The 25,749-nt window shown below is 48.1% G+C and overlaps 4 protein-coding genes across 5 annotated transcripts in view; 1 reads left to right on the top strand and 3 right to left on the bottom strand.

Moving 5' to 3' along the window:
* LOC129380081 (protein-cysteine N-palmitoyltransferase Rasp-like) overlaps positions 1-8,477 on the bottom strand; it is a 37,374-nt gene extending 28,897 nt beyond the window's left edge. For both annotated transcript variants that reach the window (XM_050181577.2, XM_055072803.1), the window contains exon 1: positions 8,359-8,477. In XM_050181577.2, the coding sequence (XP_050037534.1) occupies positions 8,359-8,468 (110 nt within the window). In that variant the 5' untranslated portion in view covers positions 8,469-8,477. The remainder of the gene's footprint in view (positions 1-8,358) is intronic.
* A 2,532-nt stretch (positions 8,478-11,009) lies between these two features.
* On the top strand, positions 11,010-14,309 carry LOC129385742 (uncharacterized). The gene is made up of 5 exons (XM_055072804.2): positions 11,010-11,406; positions 11,470-11,578; positions 11,792-11,909; positions 12,273-12,616; positions 13,012-14,309. The coding sequence occupies exons 1-5, from the start codon at positions 11,141-11,143 to the stop codon at positions 13,258-13,260; spliced, it is 1,086 nt and encodes a 361-aa protein (XP_054928779.1). The 5' UTR covers positions 11,010-11,140; the 3' UTR covers positions 13,261-14,309.
* A 6-nt stretch (positions 14,310-14,315) lies between these two features.
* LOC140219424 (putative nuclease HARBI1) lies at positions 14,316-17,275 on the bottom strand. Its single transcript, XM_072289217.1, has 3 exons — positions 16,500-17,275; positions 16,268-16,409; positions 14,316-15,755 (listed from the first exon to the last, which is right to left on the bottom strand). The coding sequence occupies exons 1-3, from the start codon at positions 17,043-17,045 to the stop codon at positions 15,256-15,258; spliced, it is 1,188 nt and encodes a 395-aa protein (XP_072145318.1). The 5' UTR covers positions 17,046-17,275; the 3' UTR covers positions 14,316-15,255.
* Positions 17,276-20,620: 3,345 nt separating this feature from the next.
* The window catches only part of LOC126534303 (protein-cysteine N-palmitoyltransferase Rasp-like), a 41,137-nt gene continuing 36,008 nt past the window's right edge, over positions 20,621-25,749 (bottom strand). Inside the window, exon 12 of the mRNA XM_050181576.2 lies at positions 20,621-21,218. Coding sequence (XP_050037533.1) covers positions 21,100-21,218 — 119 coding nt within the window. The 3' untranslated portion in view covers positions 20,621-21,099. The remainder of the gene's footprint in view (positions 21,219-25,749) is intronic.

The raw sequence follows: 25,749 nt of genomic DNA, 5'->3' as shown, positions 1-25,749 counted from the left end.
TGAACATTGGGCTAGTTGGATGGGCTTGATTCCTTTGTTCGGGTTAAAGACTTAGTAGTTGACTTAAAGGCATCACTGGAACACATTTTCAGTCAATATGACGAAGTAAATAAGCATCTGGTCAACCAGTCTCGAGAAATCACTGAGATTAAGGCATAGTTAAGTAAGGTGGAAAATTCCACTGCTGAAAACAGTATTATCGACTTACAAAACCATCTGAATGGCATTGAACAGTATGGACGGAGGCAAGAGGTCGAAATACGAATTCTTTTGCACAGTGAGAATGAGGGCTGGTCGGACAAGGTAAATAAACTCATGAGGACTTTTGGTTTGTCCCTTTTGATGGAGCAGGAAATGGGTGGAACACACAGAATGCCAGCGAAAGGTGATTGAATACCTGTCGTGCTGATACGCTATGTCTCGCGCAAAGCGAAAGAAATCTCACAAGAAAAAACAAAGCTGCTGAGACATAGTAAATGGCATACTCCTTTATACAATATTCTCACACCAAGAAATTGGCGTCTGCTGTGGTTGGCAGGTTCTAGGGCAGGAGAAACCGGGCATCGTTTTGCTTGTCAGAAAGGAGGGAAAGTGCGCAGAACACATTTTGAGCGGGTCCTGCGTATTTGAAAGTGAGGACATTTTGGCAAGATGATTGCTTCTGGTAACAATCAGCAGCCTTGCAGTGCTTCCAGTAGTCGCTCGTGAATGGCTAGTGCATATGGCCATGTCAACTCAAATCGATGGCTACTGAGTTGATATTTTTCCAAGAAGATTTTTACAGTGCTGAATTCTTTTGCAAACATATTGGAAAACTAATACAACCGGCGCAGAAAATAACCTCGGTATTCTGTCCTAATGCTAGAAGCCTAAGATAAAAGAGTGATGACATTTTTCTTCATGTACGTTCCCTTCGAATAACATATGATGTACTTGCGCTCACAGAAACTTGGTTTCGCGAGGCTCAGGGTGTCATTCAATTTGACGGTTATTCAGATGTGTCTTTTTTTTAGAAAAGTGTAGAGGTGACGGCATTTCTCTACTATCGTCGCAAAATTTTGTCTTGGAGCGGTATTCTGTTGTGAATGAAAATTATGAAGTGTTATCTGTCGAATGATCTACTTTTATGTATATCTTAGTGTACCTACCACATTCGGGTGATGTGAACAATTTTGCATGGTATATTGAACAAGAAAGCAACAAAAACTCAACAAAGAAGGGCGTATGGCAGGGAGATACGATCTCTTCAATGCTATTCACAGCGTGTTTACAGGAGGTATTCAGAGACCTGGATTGGGAAGAACTGGGGAAAGAGTCAATGGAGAATACCTTAGTAACTTGCGATTCGCTGATGATATTGCCTTGCTTAGTAACTCAAGGGACCAATTGCAATGCATGCTCACTGACCTGGACAGGCAAAGCATGAGGGTGGGTCTAAAAATTAATCTGCAGAAAGCTAAAGTAATGTTTAACAGTCTCGGAAGAGAACAGCAGTTTACGATAGGTAGCGAGGCACTGGAAGTGGTAAGGGAATACGTCTACTTAGGGCAGATAGTGAGCGCGGATCCGGACCATGAGAATGAAATAATCAGAAGAATAAGAATGGGCTGGGGTGCGTTTGGCAGGCATTCTCAGATCTTGAACAGCAGGTTGCCATTATCCCTCAAGAGCAAAGTGTATAACAGCTGTGTCTTACCAGTACTCGCCTATGGGGCAGGAACCTGGAGGTTTACGAAAAGGGTTCTACTTAAATTGAGGACGAAGCTACGATGCAATGGGGCGTGCCCACAGCTAATGAAATTTGAACCCACAACAAAATGAAATTTGAACTGCGCGCCAAGGTGACATTTCGAAGGCGGAGCGCCTTCAAGATGTCACCTTGGCGCGCAGTTAAAATTTCATTTTGGATGTTAACGTAGACGCCACAACTTCCTCCTTTGGTGCCTACGACGCGGTAAATGTAAGCCAAACGCGGTTGTCCTCGGCGAGCCGCAGTGCGCTTAGCCAGTGCCCTCGTGGCGGCACCTTGCGGCGGCTCCGGTATCTACGCCACGTAACCGACCGCAGCTTGAAGTGAGCTGTCGGCCAATAGCAGCCGTCTAAGGCAATGACGAAATAAAGCTCCAGAAGAGAGTGAGGACAGGCCGTTTGTTGAAAAGATAGCGCTTGAGGGAAATGCGACTTCGTGATCCTCGTGCGAGCTTGACGGACCGCGTACGACCGCAAAACTTGGCTGAGATGTTAACAGCAGCGTATGCTACCGGCGCACTATGTTATTTCACTAAGCCCGGGGGGGGGGGGGGGGGGGAGGGGGGTGGTTGCGGGCGTCTTTAATGTTTCCTATTATTCGCCGCAGGCATGTTGCTTCGCCTTGTAGCTCAGTAACGACAGTTTGCTCGTGACGACGAGAGTGTCGCTGCCGCTCTACTTCAACGTGCTTGGAACGTCGCAGTAAACGGGCCTTTATAGTCCGACGTAACGCACGCGCGCGCGCGCGCGCGCGCACGCTACGTTACGTCGGCGAAAACGACCTATAGACAAGAACGGCACCGAGAGCGGCGCTGCTGCGCCGGCGTTGAGAGCGCCGCATGCGAAGCAAAATTCTATTAGCGGGTGGTACCCCTCTCCCATCTCTCGTTCGTGCCGCCTTGATTGCCTCCTGCACTGCGCGTGTTTTGGCACGTTTCGCGCCGCGCGCGGTGTGTGCCTACGTGTGTGCGCGTGGAGATTTCGTTCGAAGGGCGGTGTACAGTCTGTTTCACATTTAGGGGAAAACTCGCAGCGCATTGCATCGCGATGCGGCGAGCGCTTGAGTCAGGTGGCGGCAGCAGCTCGCGCAGGTGCTCGAGGGGCGGGATCTTGAACGGCGTCGTCTGCTACGGCGACGCGCGCTGGCCGCATTGTCGGGAAACGTTCTACTATCAGTTGCAGGGCGCCGATCTCATCGCTACGGCGTGAAATGAGGCGGTATTCTTTACTATGCGTTGTGCGACGCCAACTGATATGCCTCGAAGGTAAGTTCATCGCTGCAGGGCAGTCATAGACGACGTACTGATTCCATACATTCTTGACGGCCCGTTTCTGGAAGGAGACTATATATTCTAACGCGATAGGTCGCCGATCTACACTGCTCGTGTGGTGCAACAACTGCTAGAAGAGCGCGCAGTCACTCTCTTGGAGTGGCCGCCTCAATCCCCGGGCGCCAACATCATTTAAAATGTCTGGGGCTCGTTGAAAGTATCGCTGGCGCATCGTCCCCTCTATCAGTCGCCCGAGGATAGGCTTCGATCCACCATCGTCAGTGACTGAGACGTGCTGCGAATGAACACATCCCTGATCAAGTCATTCTGCACTTCACTGCCTTCCAGGATGAGCGCTGTCATCGCTGCCGCTGGGGACATGACGAGATACTAACTGAAGTTCCGAGCGTGACGTGTTTATTTCCGCGCCGGCGGGCAGAGTCTGTCTGGTGTAGTGAATGATTGTCGAGAAAAACCATTTCCAGCTCATTGTCTGAACCTAAAACATTCATTTAATTGTATCCGTTTGTTTCATCGTGTTCGACTCCCATAGTTATCATTGTTGAGTGCTTTGTTTTCCTTTCGAGTCAAACAAAGACTGAACACGTTGCGCGCACATCTTGGTGCGTCTTGTCGCTGCTTATTACGGTAGCACACACAGTGAAGAAATATACGTACACTGCCCCTGACAGTATAGCACGCTTCCCGACAATGCGGCCAGCGCGCGCCGCCGTAGCAGACGACGCAGATCACGACTCCGCCCCTCGAGCGTCTGCGCCTGCTCGAGCTGCTGCCACCGCACGACTGCATTGCTTGCCGCATCGCGATGCAATACGTTCCCAGTTTTCCCCTAAGTGTGAAACAGACTGTACACGCTTCTATTTGCCTTTAGGAAGATCGGTAGGCTTGACGATTATTTTTATGCCTGCAATGCGGCGAAAGGGCAGCGTCTGCTTAACCATGTAAGTGACGCTGAGCAGGTGATTGGAAACGACATCGTATGTACCGCCGGAAAAATCGCCAGCACATACGATGCGGCACATACATACGGCACATGCGAGCTAAAGTCATTTTTGCAGTTTCTCACAATATGTTTGCTACAAATCCGTGTTGTCTCTGATGGCGACAACGGTCTTCCATCGACACTGTGCGGAAATAAACAAAATATATCGCTGCATAGCACAAGTACGACATGCGCACACAACTTTAACTAGTGCGTCCCCTACAATATGGAATAGAAGCAGCAATGTAGACAGCTTGGCCATTTTTTAACAGTGCTCAAGAGACGGAAGTTGAAAGTATTGGTAATCATTCCTGCTTCAGCAATGCCGGCGCGACCAAGACGCGGGCCGCGTATCGTCCAGTAACTCGATCGATCGGTGCAGTGGTGAAGCGGGAATGAACTCCGGTCATGTTCAATGCATCGTGCACATATTCAATTTCTCGGCACGCGTGAACTTCGGCCACTGCTAGCGCATACAACAGAAGTGGTTTCCATTCTTGGGCAGCGCACACATAAACGAAACACGAGAAAGAAGACAGGACAAGCGGTCGTCGAACAAAAGTTTTTATATGAATAAAAGGATTATGTACCGAGTAATTATTAAATTCATGTGGGTTACATATAAAAACCGTCATACACTCAGGAGTGATCAATGAACGAGCTCGCTTCGTTTGCCAGTTGTTTACTTGGCTCGGCGCACCGCAGTAATCCATGTGTGTCGTCTGCTTTTTTCGTACCATTTTCTTGTGAATCGGCAGAATTTCACTGGTGGCATCAACCATTTCGTGTTTACATTGCTGTCGTGACAGTTAACAACACAATAATAATTTCCGGTCATGCGAAGAGGCGCCCTCGCAAACAAGAGACGTTTCGCGCGCAGCGCGAACTGAACGCGGGCGCGACCGCTAAGGGAAGCGGCGGCGGAAACCTACACCCGTTGGAGATGAAATCGTTCCGCCAGGGGAGAAACGAGCGCTGGCGTCTAGGATGAAACTTGGCGTGCGGTCGTCCTATGTCGGGCGCACCGGCGCAGCCAACGTAACCGGCGGCTTCCAACGCGCCCCGACGTGCCCGGCGCCGATATGGCTCCTGAGCCATTCGCGCGTCGAAGTCGGCGGAACTCTGGCACCACAATGCATTGCGCGTGAAGAAAAAGGCGCCAACACAACTCCGCAGACGGCTTTTGCGGACGGCGTGCGACTTGGCGAACCTTCTGCGCATGCTCCGAAGATAGAAGCCTACGGCGCGCGCGTTGAAGTATAGAGGGGATGGCATCTCGACTGGCGCAGCGCAACCGACGTAGCGCGACTGACCGCGAACGACGCTCGCCCGCGCGCCGATAACGTCGGACTATAAACGGGCCTTAAGTGTCGGCTGATTGGCGCGTGCGACGCACATTGTGCTTCCTCGTCTTTCTGTAGTAGTAGCAAGTTGCAAGCAGCACAGCGTTTTAGCACAGGCGTTTGATTAGGTAGCCCATTTGTAAAAAAAAAAAAAAAAAAAAAAAAAAAAGAAGGAAGAAACGTGGACCGTGCTGTGAGGCATCTGGACTCCACGAGTTGGGTTGACAAGAGGAGCGCAGCAGTGGTTTGGATCGCTTTGGCACTCTGTCGTTTTTTAACATCGGTGCAACACGAGGACTTTCGATTGTGATCAAGCCCGATACGAATTAATATTTTCAGCCACCACCAAGAATGGTAGTTATTGCAGGGTCCAACAATGCAGATCGAGCTGGTTGAGCGTACTCGGCATTACGGTACAGATGACAACCTACGATGGGGATCTACTTTATCCTCATCGTGCAAAATTGTGGGAGAAAGTGCCCTTGTAGAAGCGCCAAATCTGGATCTGACTCGACAGCGCTCCAACGTACTTGACTAACAGGGGTATCAACATCTTAGGTTTCGACACCTCGAGGACGTCACCACCGTTGTGCCGAACGACGCGGTGGTAAAATCGTCTGTTTCGGTACTTGTGAGCTTCTTCACGCTTCTTTTAATTCTTTAGCGAATCATTTGCCTCTTCTTTTGTTTTGTTTTTAACATGCAGTGACATCGCATCACATCACACCTGTCGCAGTGCCTGAGTGACGCTGCCGCTCCTGCCGACGCTAAGCGTGGCACTCAGCGCAGGCTACGTGTCCCATTGTCCCTATAGCTTCATTAACAGATCCCATTCACATGTGAGAGCCCTCTCGACTGACTGTGCGACATGGGTAAATATTTTGCACGAGAAAACTTTACATAAATTGGCATGCGAAAGCGGACAAGCGCGTCTTAGTTGACTCTGCCAACAACAGCAGTGGTGCGTGCTTGTCTCCTCTCTTTTTGGCACTACCTACTCGCAAACATGTACAACTTCTCGGGTGTTGTGACACTGAACGAGATGTTTGTGCAAATAAATGCCCGGCAGAGAGAATGTCAGCCGCTCGTACTCATGGAGGAAGGAAGATACAAGGAGAGAGCTTCACGCGACAATTTCGAAGCCTAGTCATAAACAATTTAGAGGAATGGGATGGTGGGAAATAGGCCCTCCCGTAATAGGCAAGCGGTAGCTTTAGTCGTCTCGCTTTGATTGCGTCTGGTGCGGAGGTTTTAGAATATGCGCTCGTAGTCGGCGTGGCAAATAAACGCCGAGGTTGAGTAAAGGAATTCAAGTGTGTGAAGCAGTCGAGTCTGTGTTATCAGTCAGGTAAACCTCCAGCCACCACTCGGCTTGCTGCTTAAGCAAGCAGCAAACAGACGCCAATGCAGCAGCGAACGAAGGCGTCGGTATTATTCCGAACAACCCCTGACGACCACGTAAAGGACAACTGGTCGCGTTTCGGGATGGTTTCAGGGAAACGAGGAAATATTTCGCCCTGCAAACGTGTGAGGGCAATCAAGCCGCCCTTTTGATGGCGATTCTTCGCGTTTGGGTCCATATTCTGGGAAACGATGTCTTTCGCCCCTGCAAACATGCGCAGGTGCTCAAGCGAGCGTGCAGGGTCCGCAGCGACTGCTTTTCCGTGTGAAAAAAATTCGTCCCATCTTGTGCCAGACGATGGACTAGCGAGCCGGAGACTCCGAACATGTATGAGGCCGTGCCAGCCTACTGTTAAGGCAGATGGTCCCAGTCGACAATGTCGCTCTGCTCAATACCTTCTGCCTCTCAAAAGACCGGCGATAACTCAACAGGCACGTCTGAACAGTGTAAGTACGTCGCACGACACAATATTAAAAAAATTGTGCACGTAAATCTCAAGGAAAGGCGACGACTTCGGCGTGTAGAGTGCAGGGCAATGCTATTTATTTCTTTCACAACGAAAAATGCACAGCAGAACCTTTCACTCAGCAAGCTCTTGGCAAATAACTCTCCCGCGGAAGATCTCGCCTCGTCCTATACAGGTGCTAGAGAGCGGAACGAAAAATTAGCAATACGCACCGGAATTTCAGCTACACAACAGCTGATTTGACGAAACAATAGACCACGCTCGGGCCGACATACTCTGGACGGGTTTCAAGGTGAGAGCGTCGGCTAACTGCGGTTGTAAGCGCAAGTAATACTTTGAAAATTATGTCGCCATACGTTCTGGCTCCCCAGTCTTTCTCCACGTTTCAAGGCAATGCATTTGAAGCGAAGAACGACGCGTGCGGTAGCGGAAACCCACGCCTTGCACTTCCTACGTGTCTCCGCGTCTCTGACGGCAGGCGCCACTCAGCCACTAACGGTTACCACGTACCAAACAAACACGAATGGTCCGGCAACAATGTGGGCCTATTCCTACCCGAAAGGCGCCGCGCACAAGGCCCCGGCGAGCGGGAGGGGCAGCTTCAGAGGAGGTTGGCTTGCCGAGGCTAGCAGAATCACGTGACACCCCCTCCTACTCTTTTTCCTTCCTCTATGCCCTTACCCCTGTACGCAACACGCGCACGTCACCGCGCAGCCTGGCGACATTTACATTTCATTCAGTGAGGGGCGCTGCTTAGTTGCGTCCGGAGCGCCGCCTAACCAAAGTTAGGAGGTCTATAACGGTTATTGTGAGATCGAAAAGAAAAATGCCCTCCCTTTTGCTAACTACCCGCAGCAGACGGAGCAACTTGTTCATGGTTATACTTTGCTCCTCGATTTTCAAGGGCCACGAAGTCCGTAGCTGTCGCCCTACAGTTGCACGACTGCATTTTCACGACGTCAACTCGAGGCGCTGAGCCGCGCTCTCTGCAGGGAAACAGGAACAGCACCTGTTTCACTTGTGGAACCTGTCCCCCTGAATTGGTGCGCCCACCGCCGGCGGCGCTTTGGATGACTAGTTTAAAGAATGCAAACAAATCGGAGAGACCTGCTGCCGATTCTTACCTGTGAAATCCAGTTTTTTGTATGTGGGACCATTCCTTCATGTCATTGATCTTCTCACGAGCCGGAACCGCCGTGCGCATTTCTAGCGTCGCAACTGGAACGTCTCTCATAGGTTATACTTTGTTCTATAGCGCTTCTCACAGCTCTACCGAGCCTACGTGTCAGATACGAGGAAAACCCTTTCATCAAATACGTCAGAGAATGAAGACAGTGAACAATGAGTACAAGAAAAAAAGTTGTTGACATTTCACTTTCTGAACACGGGTGACGCTCAAGCGTATGGTTGATATAGCGCACACGACGCTATCGGCCCTCGGTTCGCCTTCACGCCTACATTTTCCGCATCGCAGATCGTATTAAAGACAGCACTCGCGCGGCCGCGTCATACACAGCAGCTTCCAGAGTAGAACGCGCCGTTGTAAACATTCGCTTACTATCTAAATTACATGGTATGCTGTGAGCGCGCACAGGCTAACAAGAACACTTCACACTCGATGACCGCGGACACTCGCTGACAAAAACGCTGATGTGAGAAATCGTGGCAGCAGCAGTCAGCGAGATGACCTTCCTCGCTTCCACGCAATCTACGCTGTGAGAACAGAGCGCACGCCAACCTACGCGCCGTCGGCCCACACCTAGACTGTGACCCCAGAGCCGATCGCTTTCAAGATAAAGCCCGCACAAACGGGCGGGCTTTAGCTTGTAAAATCTTTTTGCGAACATTGGCTTTGTTGTGAAAAGTTTTTCTTTGCAAAACGATGGGGCCAAATACGTGTAGTGCGTGATATTGCATAGCATTGTTTCTTACCCTTTCTTTTGCCCTAATTTGGAGGTATGAAACGGGCAAGAGGTTAACTTTTGGGATATCTTTTGCACTATTTCAATAAAACGAATCCACTAAGGAAAGGTTTAACGATGACGCTTTCTGCGCATTTCGTTGATGGAATTGCTGTCTCAAATACAGATATTTTTGTGGTTCATCGTGCGGTCACAAAAAAAAAAAGCAGTATCGTAATCACGTTTAACTCACATCGTGACACGTGTTTTCAAGAAATAATGACTCCTAGTCCATGAATTCGTATGTGGCACTTTAACGTGCCGCAGGTAGTTCGTCATCCTACATAGTGGTACTGAGTTCTGTTGTGCTGGGAATGTGTGCTAAACCTCTACATTGCTTTGAAAGCAATTTTTTGCTCCCTTTTATACTGCTCGAGGGGCTACACCCGTGAGAAAATGTACGCAGACCAGAAGCTTGCCTGTAAAATTAACTTTCTTCGTAATTCAGTCGGACAAACTGAATTCACGAGTGCACTTGAGAGTTCGCAGTGAAATTAGCACTGCAGTCCTCAATCCTCGATTTCGAGTTTTATTCAAAGCAGAAAGGAATATTGGCTCTATCGTGAATCCACGCTCTTTTAACGCGCATCCATACATTTAACGTGATAGTGTCAAGGACCCCTTGTCGCGAAAATCTGATATCGGCCTCGCATGTCGCTTGGCGAAAAATCATTCCGAACCACCACCATGTATGCCCTCCCTGTAGCGCCGAGGCGTCACTGAAATAATTGAATTTCTCAAAGCAACATACTGTACAAACAGCGTAAAGTGCAATCTAAACACAACCTACAGATATGACAGATTCAGATTCTAATTTGAATATACGAGAAAACATAATTTTGCTAAGCGCAAACTCAAACGCAAACCCATTTAGCAAGCTTTTCTCTCATTCATAGAGTGGCTATGGCCTCCGAGATTCGCGCGAGCCGGCAGGCGCGCGCAAATGTCGGAGGCCATAGAGCGGCGCACCGGTTTCTTGCAACACCTCCAGATGGTACTCGCCATGGAAGAGGCCACGTTTCTACCAGGGGTGCGATTTTGTAGAAATGACTTTTTTCATGCCAATGCCTTCTCGCGTGACGTCACCAATTTTGGAAATTGTGTGTACGTAGGCACGACGTTTTCTTGGATCGTCCAATCAGAAGCTCCCTTCATTGGCCGGATGTTTCTTTCGTATTCTCTTCTCTTTTTCCGGGACTGTATAGCAAATTTGTTTTGTAAAACGGCACTTAATAAAAGCGGACTTCCATGCTGCGTAAAGCAAATTCATTTTGTTACAGTACAACGCAAAAGCTGCCGCAGTCCAAAGAAATGCAAACGCAAGTGCTCTATTTTTGAAGTCGTAGCCACATAGTAGTCGGATGTGCATCCAATCCATGCCGTTGAGCGCAAGCAAAATGGCAGCCTTTGTTTACCTGTGAACAGCTGACAGCCCCTAGCGTGTCTGTCTGAACAGCTGACAGCCCCTTGCGTGCCCGTAATTGCGGCCCCGCCCCCGTCAGATACTGATTGAGGTGAGTAATTATTGCTCGTGTAGTGCTTGCATTGTCGTGTGGTTTTCGCTGCATGTCTGACGTGTGATAATTTCTTCTTTAGGAAGAGCCAAGAAGAATTATCCGTAGCCCCCGAGGTGAAACTTTGCAACATAGTGGATCGAGAACTGTCAAGGCATTTTCCATAGGGCACCGCCATGACATAACGATAGCTTCCTTAAAGTTATCGCTGCATCGGTAATACTTCCTGCACTGATACGCTCCGAGAAAGAAGCTGCTACAACATTAAATGTGAGTAGTGACTTCACCTTTTTTTACATTAGTGGTATAAAAAGGCAGATATAAGTCGTAGTGAGCACTTTATGCAGGCGCTTAGCTTAGACAGAATGTTTGCCTCTAAATTTCTTACTGTGCTGCGGGCCGGCTGAAATTCCCAATTTGACAAAGAGAAAATGGCAGCAAAAGGGCCGCGGGTGTCCAAAGAGCAGGCGGCTATTCTCGTGCAGTTCATCGAGCAGCACCCATACCTGGCGAGAGCTTCTACAGAGTTCTCGCCACGTATGACTGCTGCTCGAAAAAACGAACTGTGGGAGGAGGTGGCGGCGGTGCTTAACGCACAGGGGCCAGCCGTAAAGGCCACCAGCCGTTGGCGGAACCATTGGGCCAAGATGGCCCATAAAGCGAAAAAAGAAGCGGCCAGGGCCGCGAGCGAGAAGAGGTGAGCTTCTAATGATGCTGACAGTAACGTAGTTTCACGTTGTCGTTGTTGCCGTGTTTGCAGGGCTACTGGAGGTGGCAAAGTGGGTGGCGTGGACGGCCGCGTCCTCGACGTCCTTATGAGGACAGGAGGGGTCCTTGTTTCCCCCCCTGAGTACTTCCCCGATAGCGAGGTGCGTACATTGGATTTAAAGAAGTGTTGTTTGTGTGACCTGCTGTGACCTCACAAATTTTCAGCATTACATTGTAACACAATATTGCAAAATTTTTAAGCCCTTTTTTTTGTGCAAGTGACAATATAGGTTATGTACTCTGAGCAGCAACTTGTGTACATGATGCGCATTGCACACACTGCTCGCAATGTCTGAACACTACTCTGATTGCAGGACGAGGCAAGTTCAGAGGAAGCTGCAGGGCCCAGCGGTTCCCGCAGAAATCTACCAGCGACAACTGCTTTCGTGGTGTCGGGCCCTGCAGCTGTTGCTGGGCCAAGTGGCCTTACACGTAAGGCAGTGACCTAGCTTTTGTAGTAGCATTGTTGTTTGCAGTTGCTGTATGATCTTGCTATGAAGTAAAGTACGTCACTCTGCTGTTATTACCGTTGTGTCGAACATCCAGCTCTCATTCATGGAGGAGAAATGCAACACTACAAATGACATCATGTTGTAATAGAGATTCCTTGTGCTTCTTAAGGGTTACTGCTACCAGCAACTTTCTGTGGCATCTTTTGCTCTAACTACCTGTTTTGTGTATCATTTTTGTAGCTATGCAGCTATAATGACATTTCAAAGTGACTGGTTAGGACAATCAATCTGTGTAGGTCGGATAACAGTGAATGAGCAGTCTTTGCTTTTGCTTTGCATGAAGAGCCACCGGCTACGCCCCAGGTGCTGCGGCCTACCACCCAGGTGCCTCAGCCAACCCCGCAGGTGCCGCAGCCAACCCCGCAGGTGCCGCAGCCAACCCCGCAGCTGCCGCAGCCAACCCCGCAGGTGCCGCAACCAACCCCGCAGGTGCCACAGCCTACCCCCCAGGTGCCGCAGCCTACCCCTCGAGAGCCACGGGCTCCCCGTAGACAGCCCAGGCAGCAGGAACTTGATGGTGCTGTGATGACGGCTACTGCCGCATACGTTCGCCAGAGCCAGTTGGAGGAAGCCAGAGTTCAAGAGGACACTCGCTTCCGCCAACAACTGCTGGAGCAAAACCGGCAGGTATGTGCAAGGCCATAGATGTATATTTTTCTGCGTATGAAATTGATGAGCATATGACCTCTCTAAAAATTATATTAATCAGTGAACAAGCATAATGTATACGTGTAGTCCTGTGGTGATATCTTGTACACATTCGCGTGATATAACATGTGTAAATATCTACGCAATTATGTGGCAAAAAGAAAAAAGTGGCGTTGAATTCAAGGAAGTAGGTATAGCAATGTAACACATCTTAATGGAATGCGACGGCACAAGTTTGATGGGCCAGAAAGATATTTCCAGTGTTTGAATATACAATGACAAGACAATAGCCTGCAAATGGGGATGAATGCAACACACAAAGGCCCTGTTACTGAGCTTCTGTAATTAAACTAATTACACATCTTTGCTAACAGCACCACGAGGCCCACCTGCAGAGCCTGCGGCAGCACCACGAGGCCCACATGGAGAGCCTGCGGCACCTCGGGGAGGAGGTGGCGGCAATGCGGGAAGTGGAGTCTCAGCGCCTTGAAGTGCAGCGGCAACGCCTCGAAGTGGCGCGTCGGTCGCACGAGACCAACGAGCGCCTGCTTCAGCTGCTGCTGGCTGCACTGGGGCATGGTGGCAGCCAAGCCCCTCCCCCCTCTCAGGCCCCACATAATTAAAGGATGCAAAGGTAGCATAGGCAAGGAATTTGTAACTTATCTTAAAATTTGCTGATGTATTAATGATATGAAGGGCAAATATTGCTAGTTTGCAAATAAATAATTGCTGAAGTCACCCTTTAATGCAACCATAAGTAGCATAGCCGTTGCAGCATGAATTTTTTCTTCAAGGTTTACTTCAGCCATAAGAGCGTGCACACCATCAGGCTCACCTGCAAAAGTGCCTGTAGGCCTGGTGTGTGCGGGCATTCCGACTGTGGCGCTGCAATTTTGAGGTGCCTAGTTATTGTCATGTCAATTTAAGCACGACGCCACAAGTGTTCTACAATTTAATCCTTGTCATCGAATGGTGAAATTTTCAGGCCTTACTATAATGTCGAAAGCAACCTGTCAATATACACAGCAAAAAAGAAAAAAGTTATGAAAATTCCTTGCCTATGCTCCTTCTTTTCATTTGTAATGTTTATTTTTTGTTTGTTGCATATGCATATTTGTTTGTGTCACTACGTACTGAGCTGGAATGTCTCTTTTCTTGCACATCTGTCTCATTATCAAACAATTTGTTGTCATTCAGTAATCTTTCAGGTTGTGATACATTGTATTTTAGCCCTTGTGGTGCAATTTGTGTGTAATATTTATGCAGTTTGTCTTACTGAATATCATAATATGGTGCTATGGCTCTTTCAGTTTGAGCGCCACAACAGCATGTTCCTTTCACATGTAGTGATGTACCTATACATTTCGCTGTGATAAATATTCGGTTGGCATGTGATTTAAGCACCTGCTCATTTCTGTTTCTGGTGCAGTTTAAGCCAGTTGTTATTACTGTGTACTTGTGCAGTGTACAACAGTTTTCTTAAACGATGCATGCCGTTACCTGTGATATATTACGATGCAAGAACAATGTGATCCGATATTTATTCCAACGTGTCTGTGATATGTTGCATAATGTCTCTACTACTGAGTACTCATGATTCTCACACTTCTTCAATGTAGAGACTGTCGCATGTGATGTGTGCATAAACAAGTGTATGTTGAAGACAAATACAGAAAGGTGCAGTTTTCCTCTAGTGCTTTTATTTACACATCGCAACCACATTTCTAGTGCTAGCTTGCACTGTACAAATATTACTGATTAACATTGCTGAGTTCTGCTATATACAAGTGAGGTCACTTTGTTAAAATCTATCAACTGCTCGTGCGTGCACACACTTCACGGGAGCCACAGCGTTTGACATGTCGGATGACCAGTTGGACGGCATTTTCGTCACTCGAAAGGAACTTTGCCGTTGTTGCGAGACAAAATGGTGGAGGACCTAGAAGCTGCGCGTGCAACAGCACGTTCCATGGAGCGGAAGGTGTGGCGTGCACTGTACATCTTGGCTTCTGTGAGCTTCTCTGTGCTAGTAGAAAGTGAGGAGACAGGTGCTTATGTCCATCAATGCGTAAGGGGATACGAGTAAGAATCGGGCTACATGCATCTAGATGACGACAGCAGCAGCAAGCAAATTGTGGCAGACACTTTGAATATGCACTTATTTTTAGCTTGCTTTCAATCTCATATGTCACCTCTAACGATACTGTTTTACTTACTATAAGTGCAGGCTTTACATAACCCTTCACTACACAACTTTTATGTACCCACCGTGGTTGCTCAGTGGCTATGGTGTTAGGCTGCTGAGCACGAGGGATCGAATCCCGGCCACGGCGGCTGCATTGCGAAAACACCCGTGTACTTAGATTTAGGTGCACGTCAAAGAACCCCAGGTGGTCGAAATTTCCGGAGCCCTCCACTACGGCGTGCCTCATAATCGGAAAGTGGTTTTGGCACGTAAAACCCCATAATTTAATTTTTTTAACAACTTTTACATTTCTCAACAAATCATGAATGCTTTGCATTACGCAGACATCAACTACAACTTAGCACGGGAAATGTATCTGCAATTTCACAGCATGAAATGCACAATGCAATTACTTAAAACTGTGTGCATGCACCTAACGATGCTGACGCTGCTGTTGACGTCGCAGCTGCCGCCGCACGCTCCTCAAATAACGCATGTGCTGCGCACGGGTTGTTCCAAACATGCCAATGACATTGTCGCGAACAGCCCGCCCTCTCAAGTAGTGCATTCTAGAGCCCGTGTTACGGGGCAGACTGTGTGGCATGGGGTCGCCGTTATTGTCAAGCTCACTACTACTACTGCCGCTGCTGCTGTCGTCATCACTGTCATCGCCTGACTCGTCGCCTTCAGAAAGGCGAAGGTTGTGCAACACAGCACATGCCGCGACAATGTTGGCTGCACGTTCCGGCTCGTAGAGGAGGGTGCGATATCGCTGAAGACAGCGGAAACGGCTCTTTAAGAGCCCAATGCACCTCTCCACTACGGAACGCATGGCGGCATGTGCTGTGTTGTACTGCCCCTCGGCTGTGTGCACTGGAGGATGGCCAGGAACCGGGGTAAGGAGCCACGGCTCCAAGGGGTAGCCACTGTCACCTGCACAAAGATGGAAATAGTACATTGAGTACTCCGCTGACGAGAGGCAAGTTGTCAACTGAGGAAAGCTACAGCATCATTCAACAAAGGTAGACTTCAGGGTTGCAAGTCCCAAGTAAAAGCATGAGTTGAGCATGTCCATACCCGTCACAAACTCTTAACCAATTTACAAGTGTACGCGGTGCCTGCCACAAACAAGAAATCAACACTTGTTGGTGCTATCAATGACAGTAGTAGCAGTAATGTGTGTTCATTTCTTCTGCTTCTGGCAGTCACTGGGTGCAGAAAGCACTAATACGTGTTGCTTTCGTCAGCTCCTCGCAGACACATAATGTGCTTGTAACTTAACACTTCGAACATTGCCAATGGTGGCAGTCAATGTCTTAATTTTCTTTTTTTACTCCGGAATTACTGATGTTCTTGTGGTTTGGTTAAAAGTTTGGGTTGGAGCGGACACGGCGTTCTGCGCTGCTGAAGCGTGACTGCGCCAAAAAAAAATGTTTTTTTCTCACCGAGGAGGTATTCCCCGGCATTCACGATGCGCCCCGCTTGGAACCGCCGGCGCAACCATGTCGTCCGCCAGACAAAAGCGTCGTGGTCCGACCCCGGTCGCATAGGGTCCAAGGCCAAGATTTTCATGTCCGCGTCGCAGATCTGAGGTAAAACGTAAACCAGAGAAAGTGCCCGTTGGCAAGAGCAACGTAACTTTCAAAAAGGATCGCAGAAAACGTGAGTTTTACTTACGAACATGCAGTTGAGGGCGTAGTATCCCTTGCGGCACATGAACACAGCCTTGCGCTCACCCTTGGGTGCGATGATGGCTATGAGGCTGCCGTCTACGCATCCGATGACGCCGGGGATAACGCCGCGCCGAAGGAAACCCTCCTTCACGGCTGCCTTTTCCTCGGCTGTCTTTGGAAAATGGACCCACTTGTTGCGGGCCCCTGCGTTCACGACAGCCTCTGCCACACGTCGCACGCACTCGCTCACCGTCGACTGCGACACACGGATCGTCTCCTCGCTCCCAACGGACGCTTGGAAGCTCCCGGTAGCAAAGAAGCGCAGCGCACACAACACTTTCCGCTCCACCGACAGTCCCGTCGCTCGCTCAGCTTCTAGTTCCCCCGCCAGTTCCTCGCACAACAACCGCACCGTTCCCTTCGAGAGGCGAAAACGCCGTCGAAAATGGTCATCCGGCATGTCAAACGCGTCGTCTGGCTCTCCCTGTTCACGTCGGCGACGGCGAAGAGCCACGGCCATAGCGATCAGAGGGGCGGCCATTTTTTTCATGCCTTCGGAAACGACCCTGCCTCTGGCCGTTCCAAAAATCCGTGCCTTTTGCTCCGCATAATGAGTGCCTCAACGTCACGATGACGATTACAGTTTTTGCGGGTTCCTGACGTCGCGTGATTGACAGACAAAATGGGCGCGGCCCGGTCATTTTCGACCAATGGCTGCTCAGTGATGGCGGCAAAAGGCATGGAAAAAGTAATAGAATTGCTACAAAATCGCACCCCAGAACGCTCGTCTTCGTGCATAGCGTTCGTCGTCAGTGTTTCCCGGTAAACATTACAGTTACACCAGCTGCATTTGCCCGGAAGCGTGAGAAGCAGTTAGGGATCTCTGAATGTTATCGCGTTCCACTCTTAAAGCCGAAGCTTAAAGGGCAACTCCGGCGGTTTTTTGACCATGTCAACGTAATGGAATACTTAAGTTCCCGAGACCCCCCTGTCACGCGTCTGACGGTAGAATTGTTCCGCAAATTCGAAAATAATTTTATATAAGCAAGAAAGCGAAAAAAAAAAAAAAACCGAAACCTGACCGAGCAGCCGAGCGAACCTCTTCGTGTGACGTCATGAGTGTCCCCAGCGGGGAAGGCGCGCAAGGCAAGCCGGTCTCACCCACTGGGCGAACGAGACTAGCGAAGCGGAGACACTCAGCTCATTCGTGACCGCGCCGGACCTTCGGGTGACAATGTCAGGTGCACCGGCTATTCGGATCTGTCATGTGCTGACAGTTATGATTCTGACGAATAGCCACGAATCGCCGTTCGCATTCGACTCACGAGAGCCAGCGCCCATGCGCTACATATCGTGCTGCAACATAAAGACCAAGGGCAGCCCTGACCAGTGATTTTATACGTGCTATTTCCTATTTTAGGTGTTTTACCCTTTTTCAGGGAAGCGCTTCGCATGCTCACTGTAAGATGTGGAGCAGGACTTTCCGCATGTGTGTCCCGCAAGAATGCCGCTGACAGTCCAAAGGACTGATCGGTTAGTTTGTTTACATAGGCAGGTAAAGCGACCATTCGTCGTTCACTTGAGATATAATGCTAGCCACTCATCAGGGACATCAAATAATGTCAGAACATATCGAAACAGGCCGATTTATTGCATCTAAGCACCGTTGCATCATTCTGAATCACACTGATACGGGCGACCACACATCATCGAAAACAGCGAACGGAAAACCGTAGTACGGGAGCTTTTATGCTGCCTACTTTTAATTCTTCCTATTCTGTTCATGCACACAATATGTTCCGTAAAATGGACATAGATGAAGAATTTGCGCGTATGATGGTTCATTTAGAGAACGCTTAGTTTTCTCGCAGAAACGCCGATGCCAGTATTGACACCGACGGCAGCTGAACGAGGCTGTTGTTTACGCTGTTGTATCGAAGGCGCCTGCACTTGCTACCTGTTGGGGAATCTAGGCAAGCAGTGCACCTAGGAAAAGCTAAATAACGAGTCTGGATGACAACACGTGAGAATACACCCATGTTCGTAGTTGTATTTAATTTAGGGAAGTGCCGGTGAGTGCGGGTGACAGCTTTCCGACGAAAACTGCAACGCATCGATGTTGACACAGCTCCGTGTCGTCGCTTCTCGCTTTTGTGTGTGCACTGTACAAATTGAGGAATGGTTTCTTTCGAATCCGTATGGTCAAAACATAACTACAGAAGGAGTTTTCTTCATCCTGATGACTTAATTAGCTTCAGGTCAGTCACTCACATCCGTCAGCAGTAGACGCATGAACCAAGTGACTGTGACATATATGATTAACCTCGGCTGAACGTGATCGGCATCGGCTCAAACTGTGTGTACGGATAACGGTGGACTGAAGTTCGTGCACTCAACAACGCAGCACCACTTGCCTCCAATCTCTTGCCCATCTACAGGGAACGCGACAGCAACACGACAGCAACTTCCCGCGACAGCAACTTCTCACGCCATGCACTAGCTCACGATCGTCGACTCTTCGACGCTCTCGTCGCTGTCGTCTGCATGATCCCGCCATGCTCTGGATGGAACACTCCTGACGTCATCCACAATGAGGCCTCAAACCCGTTTTTTTGAGGACATGACGGAAGTGTTCAGAGGAAAATACCCGGCGTATTTCATCGACATCTGTTCACATAAAAATCGCCGCATTTTAAGCGTCTTCCCAATTTTTTTGTGAGGGGATGATTTTGCCAACTCCAGCTCTCTGCATAAGACAACCCAGTAGTGCTGCGCTCTGAAACCCTGAGTTCACCAGGACAGAAAGATACCTTGAGTAAACAGGTCGAACTGAAGGCCAGCTTATAAAGTTCTGAATATTAGAGGTAAGTATTGCTCCTGTGCGAAAATCCCAAGTTAACCACATTAAAGTACAAACACGCCCCATAACCCTCGTACGCGGTACTCTCATATGAAACATCTGGGGTGCTATGCGAAAAGCCGTATGTTCTTATATGCCATATGGGATTATTGGATATTAGTTCTGTTCACTATTGCAGATGTTCGCTTTAAATCCTACATTTATGCCTTAACGGTGACTGTCTGAACACCGTGCCTTTCTCTGCGGCATGCTGTGCATACTTAAGCTGCACTTTCCCCACAAAGGTCAAGTGTTTTCACAGGTCCGCTTACCGCGAAGTCAACGGCAGCAGCTGGCACAAGTGCAGTGTGGAAATCAATGACGATAGCGAACTGTGCGAAAGCAGACGTTTCCTTCTGAGGCGTTCGCGATTTCGTTTCCAGGATGCGACCTATGAAACTTCGTGCCAGGTGAAAAAGACAGCAAGCGGTGCTCTTTCACAGTAGATGATCTCGCCGGCATGTTAAAGATCGTGTGCTTATGTCGTATTCGCAGTCAGCGCATCGCGACAGATGTTTCGCGCGACCTTTGTGCGTCTTGCGTTTCCGTGTAGCTGTCGTGACGGTGATAGCTCTCCTCTTCGTCGGGCGTCTCCATTGCTACACTAGTGCCAGAGGCGAATGCGCATCAAATGCGGCATCAACAGTGCTCCCGGCGTCTGTTTTGAGGGTGTTGTCGACAATAATGCGTGTACATTTTTATGTGAAGAAAGGAGCTAATTCATTTCGCCAACAGCGAAGGTTTTGCCGCAAGTATACGGCTAAAAGCTACCACTGTGAAGCGCCTCAGCGTCGAGCATTAATGCCAACCAGTAGTTTGAACAGATGATCATACAGGCTTACGAACATTTGCGTTAATTCGAACAGGTCATGCATTAAAGATAGCGAAGCTGTATATGTCAGTTCTCACACCCTTCGAAAGTACTAGAGGTGTGGCTTGCCAGAGCCCGAAATCCACCCAAGACTTTGGAAATGCTTCGCTTTATCAGATGCCATTCAGTTGGCTATACCCGAGTATATTAATTGTACTTCTTATACTTCAGTGCTACACTCTGCGCTCACTTTGATGCATGTTGCTTTATGCTGAGCCACCTCGGCTATGTGCAATGTACCTATGCCTGTTCAATACCAACCATGCCACGACACGCTAAAGATTTTAGAACCATTATGGGTGTATAGGGAGTGCTTGGTGGGTTATCTAATGATTAAAACCCTCATCTTCAAGGGTAAGATTGAATCATTTATTGGGACAGGTGATGTTTTCGTTGTTTTAGCACTTCGTGCGACATGTAAACATGACGATTGCTGCCACAGGTGGCATGAAAACTGCATGCAATAAACTTTAACAGCTATCGCTGCAAATTATTCGTACCAGACCTTTGGGTGTGCAGCATGTGACCATAATTTGTACGTGGTTTACAACTACTGTTTCCCTCATTGCAGGCGTAATTAGGGCTCTTTGTCTTGTACAACAAGATATTTCCTGGACTTCAGAGTAAGGGTTTTAGCCATGGGTAAATTAGAACCGTTAAAGGGGTAAATATTTTTAGGGTGCACATTTTGCTGGCAGTCGCGGCACGATAACTATTGTAAAATTCACATGTATAGCTTCGGCGAAAAAAAAAAGGCAAATCAAAAACAAAACAAAGAAGAAAAAAAACAACAATGATGCGACGCAGTTTTGTAACGTCGTGCGGTTAAGAAGTTCACAAATAAACTACATTTTTCTTGGAAATGGCCGACGCTTCCCAGTCCGCCACGTCCATGGAAACATGACAGAGGCTGTACATAACCGCCAAGATGGGGACTAGAGGGAAAGGAAAGCCTGAAAGCAGACACAGAAAGCAATCATGTCAGAATAATGGCAATTTTCACACATTAAAAAAATAGAAACTCAGTACCCTTCCACTCTGTGCAGAAGGATGACCAACGAAGCTGCGCATGTGCGCCCCTTAACGGCGAACCGCACCTCCGCCGCGGGTCTACCCAGTATTGCACTATTTTTGGGATCGGCCCAGGTATGGGGAATGCTTAACGCCTGCGTCACCTCCGCCGCGGGTCTACCCGGTGTTGCACTATCTTAGGGATTGGCACCCCTATGGGGAGTGCTTAACGCCTGCGTGACCTCCACCGTGGGTCTACCCGGTATTGCACTATCTTCGGGATTGGCCCCCCTATGGGGAGTGCTTAACGCCTACGTGACCTCCGCCGCGGGTCTACCCGGTGTTGCACTATCTTCGGGGTCGACACAGCTATGGGGAGTGCTTAACGGCTGCGTCACCTCCGCCGCGGGTCTACTCAGTATTGCACTAACGTTGGGATCGGCCCAGGTATGGGGAGTTTTGTGTCTACACAGGGGCACGATCCCGGGAAATTATTCCTTAACAGCTTCTGAGTAAAAAAAAAAATAATATTGGCAGTTGCGCTCAAAGGACGAAGCAATGACGGCGATAACAAGGTTGAGCGTTGTGCTTATACCCCTCGGACGGTGTTCTAACAATATGCGGGTCTTACTAACGCGGGCACAACATACGCGGGTGTGCTAAAACTTTTGGAACCTTTTAAAGGTGTAATATGCTCTGTAAAGCCTGTAACGACATCGCACACGCACCACTACGCTGTACGCAAAAACTATCCGTAAGATTACATCACCTTCAGGTCCGAGGCAGACTATTGCTTCGCACTTTTAATATTTAGTAGTACGAGAAAAGACAAAAGCTATGCGCTGTGAATGTTTTGTCTCATGACATTTGAAGTTAGTCAAGAATGCGAGACGTGTGTTGAGTTAATTTGGCGGTTGAATAGTATAGCAATAACCTTGCATATAAGGCAGGCATATAGGCCACATATAAAAATACATGCGTAACCCCCCAGCAATACTATGTCAAGTTCCTTCGTCGCATCTTCATTGTATAGATTTTTTGTGTACATTGTAAATATTCGCCATCGTTTTATATAATGTGGTTATATGTTACTGAGGCAATGTGGAATCGTACATTTTTTTTTGAGAACGTATAGTGTATACAATGTTTCGTACTTTGTATATGTTATCGTCCTGGTGCAATTGTGGCGTCGTTGTAGCTCAGTGTTCGTATCCTCTTTAGCTGAAATAAACATTTCCTTAACAACTCCCCCAATAATGCTGACGGCGACAACAATGGCGAAATTTCACCTGGTGTGTCCATATATTGGCTATCGCAATAAAAGAATGCAGCCTTGTGAAATGGCAGACGAGTCTCCTCAGTGGTACCGAACATTTGCCGCTGCTCGGCGACTTCGGTGTAGGAGAGCAATTTGAGAGCTCGATCCCGGCCGCGGTGGCTTGATTTCGATGCGGGAGAAATGGGCAAAAAAAGTCCAGCAGAAACTTCACTGGAATTTTCTAAGTATGCGCAAGCGTTGTGCCACTTGCTCATCTCCACGCAGCTCAGTGTAACTATCAACCTTATCAAACTTTATCCGACCATTATAAACACTTCTGTCGTTATCAGACGTCAGACTACATCCAACGCTTATCGGCTATCTACTTTGTCGGACAAGGTCGGACCCTTATGAACCTTATCAGACGTGATGCGACCCTTATCAACTCCTATCCCACCTTATCAACCTTATCGGATTTGATCCGTCCCGTATGAGCCCTAATCTGTACAATTGTCAACCTTATCAGAATTACTGCGACCGTTATAAGCCCTTATCGTTCGTTCTTACCTTTTTCATCCGCTTCGAGTCATTATTAACACCAGACTGTTGGCGACGAAGTAGAATGAACTTATAAAGGCAAGGGGTAAAACGTCACTCACATAGATAGTTTTCAGCCGTGGCGCAGGGGTGCGGCCGAGTTTAATCACGTGATCGCGCCGGCAAGGCTGGCTTTGGAGTGAAGGCCAGAGAAGCGGCTGTTGTAAGAGTTGTGCTAAGGCATGTCAACTGGGGTAGCTGGCCCATGCCATCGTCCGACTCAGCCACGCTAAGGACGTTGTTGAAGAGAGGAACATGTTCTCGTCGAGAACGACCCGTCTCAACAGTCTAGCATGATTGAATTGAAGCACACCCTGAGGAACCGAAAAAGCCTGCTTAAATCCCCTCTGTTCTCCCTAGATCCCTAGGCCATGCAAGTCGGGTGTCACACCTTGGCCTCGAATCTGTATGATTGAGCGCCGAGTGAAAAAATTGTGTTCGCTTGTGTGTTGACATCTCGCTTGTTATTATTATGGTTCCTCACATATGTTAAGGTAAGCGCATTAGTCGATAATGGTGCAATGATCTCTCTGGAATTCCCCAGTGCGGCGGGGATGCAATAGTTCCGCCTAGTTGGTTTCAGAGTTGCAGACTGTGTTTGTTTGATATAAACTAACTGGATGCTCCCAAACAGGTGTTGTTTAATATTAAAACCCCTATCACACAGGAACTTTCAATCGCGAGTAAGCCGGTCCAGGTCGGGTGCTGCTACACAGTCGCTTTCAATCGCGATCGAGCCTCGATACGAATACATTCGGTTGTAATCCACGCGTCGTGATATAAGTTCCCGATTACGATTGGAGACTGACGTAAGCACTTTCTAGTGAGGTACAACAAGAAAGGACAAAAAAATAACTCCCTAAAACGGCTGTTTTAAGCAACAGAATATTTTTTAAAATTTACATATAATTTCGCAAATCTCTGTCTGCAGCGTCGACTCCATGGTTGCAGTTCTGAGAGTTTCAGATGATAATCGGTGGATGTGTCACGTCTTTTACCCAAAATAACGAATGGAGAAGTTGTTTTTGTAAAAATTTTTTTTACACAACTACCTTTACTACCTATTAGGCCCACTTAATACTCGCTTCTGACTTCGTTACACTTTAAGTGTTAGAACTAAAGCAACACGATCCCTAGCCTTGCACTGTTTAGTAGTTAGTTAGTAGACGCGATTTTTTATAAACTGAATAGGAGCTTACTGGGAAAATTCAAACATTGATCTCGGCAGCGATCATTATATCATGCACATAAATATACACATACCGAGACAGGGAACTAGAATCTTCAAATTCACTGATTGGGATCACTTCAGGAAAATGAGGGCGAACGTAAGGAAAGTGGGGCCTTTAGATGCCGAGAAGGAGCCCTTTGTGACATGGATCAACCAGTTCAGAGAGGACGTCAGAGGCCACTAAAGAAATTAAGATAGAAGAAAATACTGAGGCTATGGATAGCAGGCTGGCGCATCTGATTGAGACCAAACAGGCTATAGAAATGGAAAATGCTAAGGGACTTAACAGAATGCTAAGGAAAAAAAAAAGCGCAATTAAGCAGGGAGATTGATGATCACTCGAAGACCCTCGTGAAAGAACAGTGGGGTGAGATTTGTAACGCGGCTGATGGTAGACTTAAACATGGATGTAGCTCGAACCTCCTCAAGCACTTGCTCAACGAGACTGAAACAAGGACAACCAAAAGAACAGCTACAGCTAAGGTGGTTCATCAGGAAAGCCAGGATAAAACACAGGGGGAAGTCATAGATAATCTCGCAGCCAAATATATCCCACTTAACGAAACGAAGGAGACCAGAGCCCCAAATATGCGGAAGGCATATGGGGAGAAATTGTCCGGGACTTCACTCAGAATGAAGTCAGGGCGGCTCTTCACAGTCTTAGGGGTAGGTCGGCGGCTGGGCCTGACGGAATAACTAACCTGATATTCAGAGATCTAAATGATGAATCAATTTCTTATCTAAATGAACATTTCAATGAATGTTGGATAAAAGGGGTACACAGAGGAATGGAAGGGACCAATACTATCCTCATAGCAAAACCAGGCAAACAACTCACTCTGGAGTACCTCCGTCCTATTTCTTTAAAGTCATATCTAGACCAAGCTATGGAACATGTCATCCTAAATCGGCTCCCGACATACGTTGAGCAGAATGACATCCTCCCAACAACTTGATCGGCTTTGATCACGGTTTGTCAACTTAGGATGCTGTGCTACTGTTGAAACACCAACTTATACAGGCCAGCCCAGCGCATACGAAAGCTCTTTTGGGATTGGATGTGGAAAAAGCTTTTGATCGTGTAAAGCATACGGCGCTAGTTGGCGTTCTTTCGGAGATGGGGTTAGCTAAGAAACATTTTTCCATGATTAAGGACTTTCTTAGAAACGGAACCGCACAACTCATGCTGGGAGAGCTTAACTCAGAAGCTAAGAATTTGGGAAATAGGGGCACTCCGCAAGGGATTGCGCTCTCATCCATGCTACTCAATTTAGCAATGTTGAAGGTTGCAAGAAACTTGGAGAAAATTGAGGGTATACATTATCTGGTATATGCCGACGACATAACCGTATGGAGTTCCTAGGGAACAGACAGAGGCCAGATTGCA

Source organism: Dermacentor andersoni, chromosome 7 (assembly GCF_023375885.2).
Source record: "Dermacentor andersoni chromosome 7, qqDerAnde1_hic_scaffold, whole genome shotgun sequence".
NCBI classification, from domain to species: Eukaryota; Metazoa; Arthropoda; class Arachnida; order Ixodida; family Ixodidae; genus Dermacentor; species Dermacentor andersoni.
The sequence above is the reverse complement of the archived record's forward strand: the minus strand, read 5'-3'. Positions and strand labels throughout refer to the sequence as shown.

What these genes read in the sequence shown, in the direction of transcription:
- LOC129385742 (XM_055072804.2), top strand. Translation starts at nt 11,141, where the DNA reads ATGGCAGCAAAAGGGCCGCGGGTGTCCAAAGAGCAGGCGGCTATTCTC. An exon ending in AGTACTTCCCCGATAGCGAG is followed by an intron (nt 11,579 to 11,791) that starts GTGCGTACATTG and finishes CTCTGATTGCAG; the next exon opens with GACGAGGCAAGTTCAGAGGA. An exon ending in TGGGCCAAGTGGCCTTACAC is followed by an intron (nt 11,910 to 12,272) that starts GTAAGGCAGTGA and finishes CTTTGCATGAAG; the next exon opens with AGCCACCGGCTACGCCCCAG.
- LOC140219424 (XM_072289217.1), bottom strand. Translation starts at nt 17,045, where the DNA reads ATGAAAAAAATGGCCGCCCCTCTGATCGCTATGGCCGTGGCTCTTCGC. An exon ending in ACGCCCTCAACTGCATGTTC is followed by an intron (nt 16,410 to 16,499) that starts GTAAGTAAAACT and finishes GTTTTACCTCAG; the next exon opens with ATCTGCGACGCGGACATGAA. An exon ending in TGCCGGGGAATACCTCCTCG is followed by an intron (nt 15,756 to 16,267) that starts GTGAGAAAAAAA and finishes ATCTTTGTGCAG; the next exon opens with GTGACAGTGGCTACCCCTTG.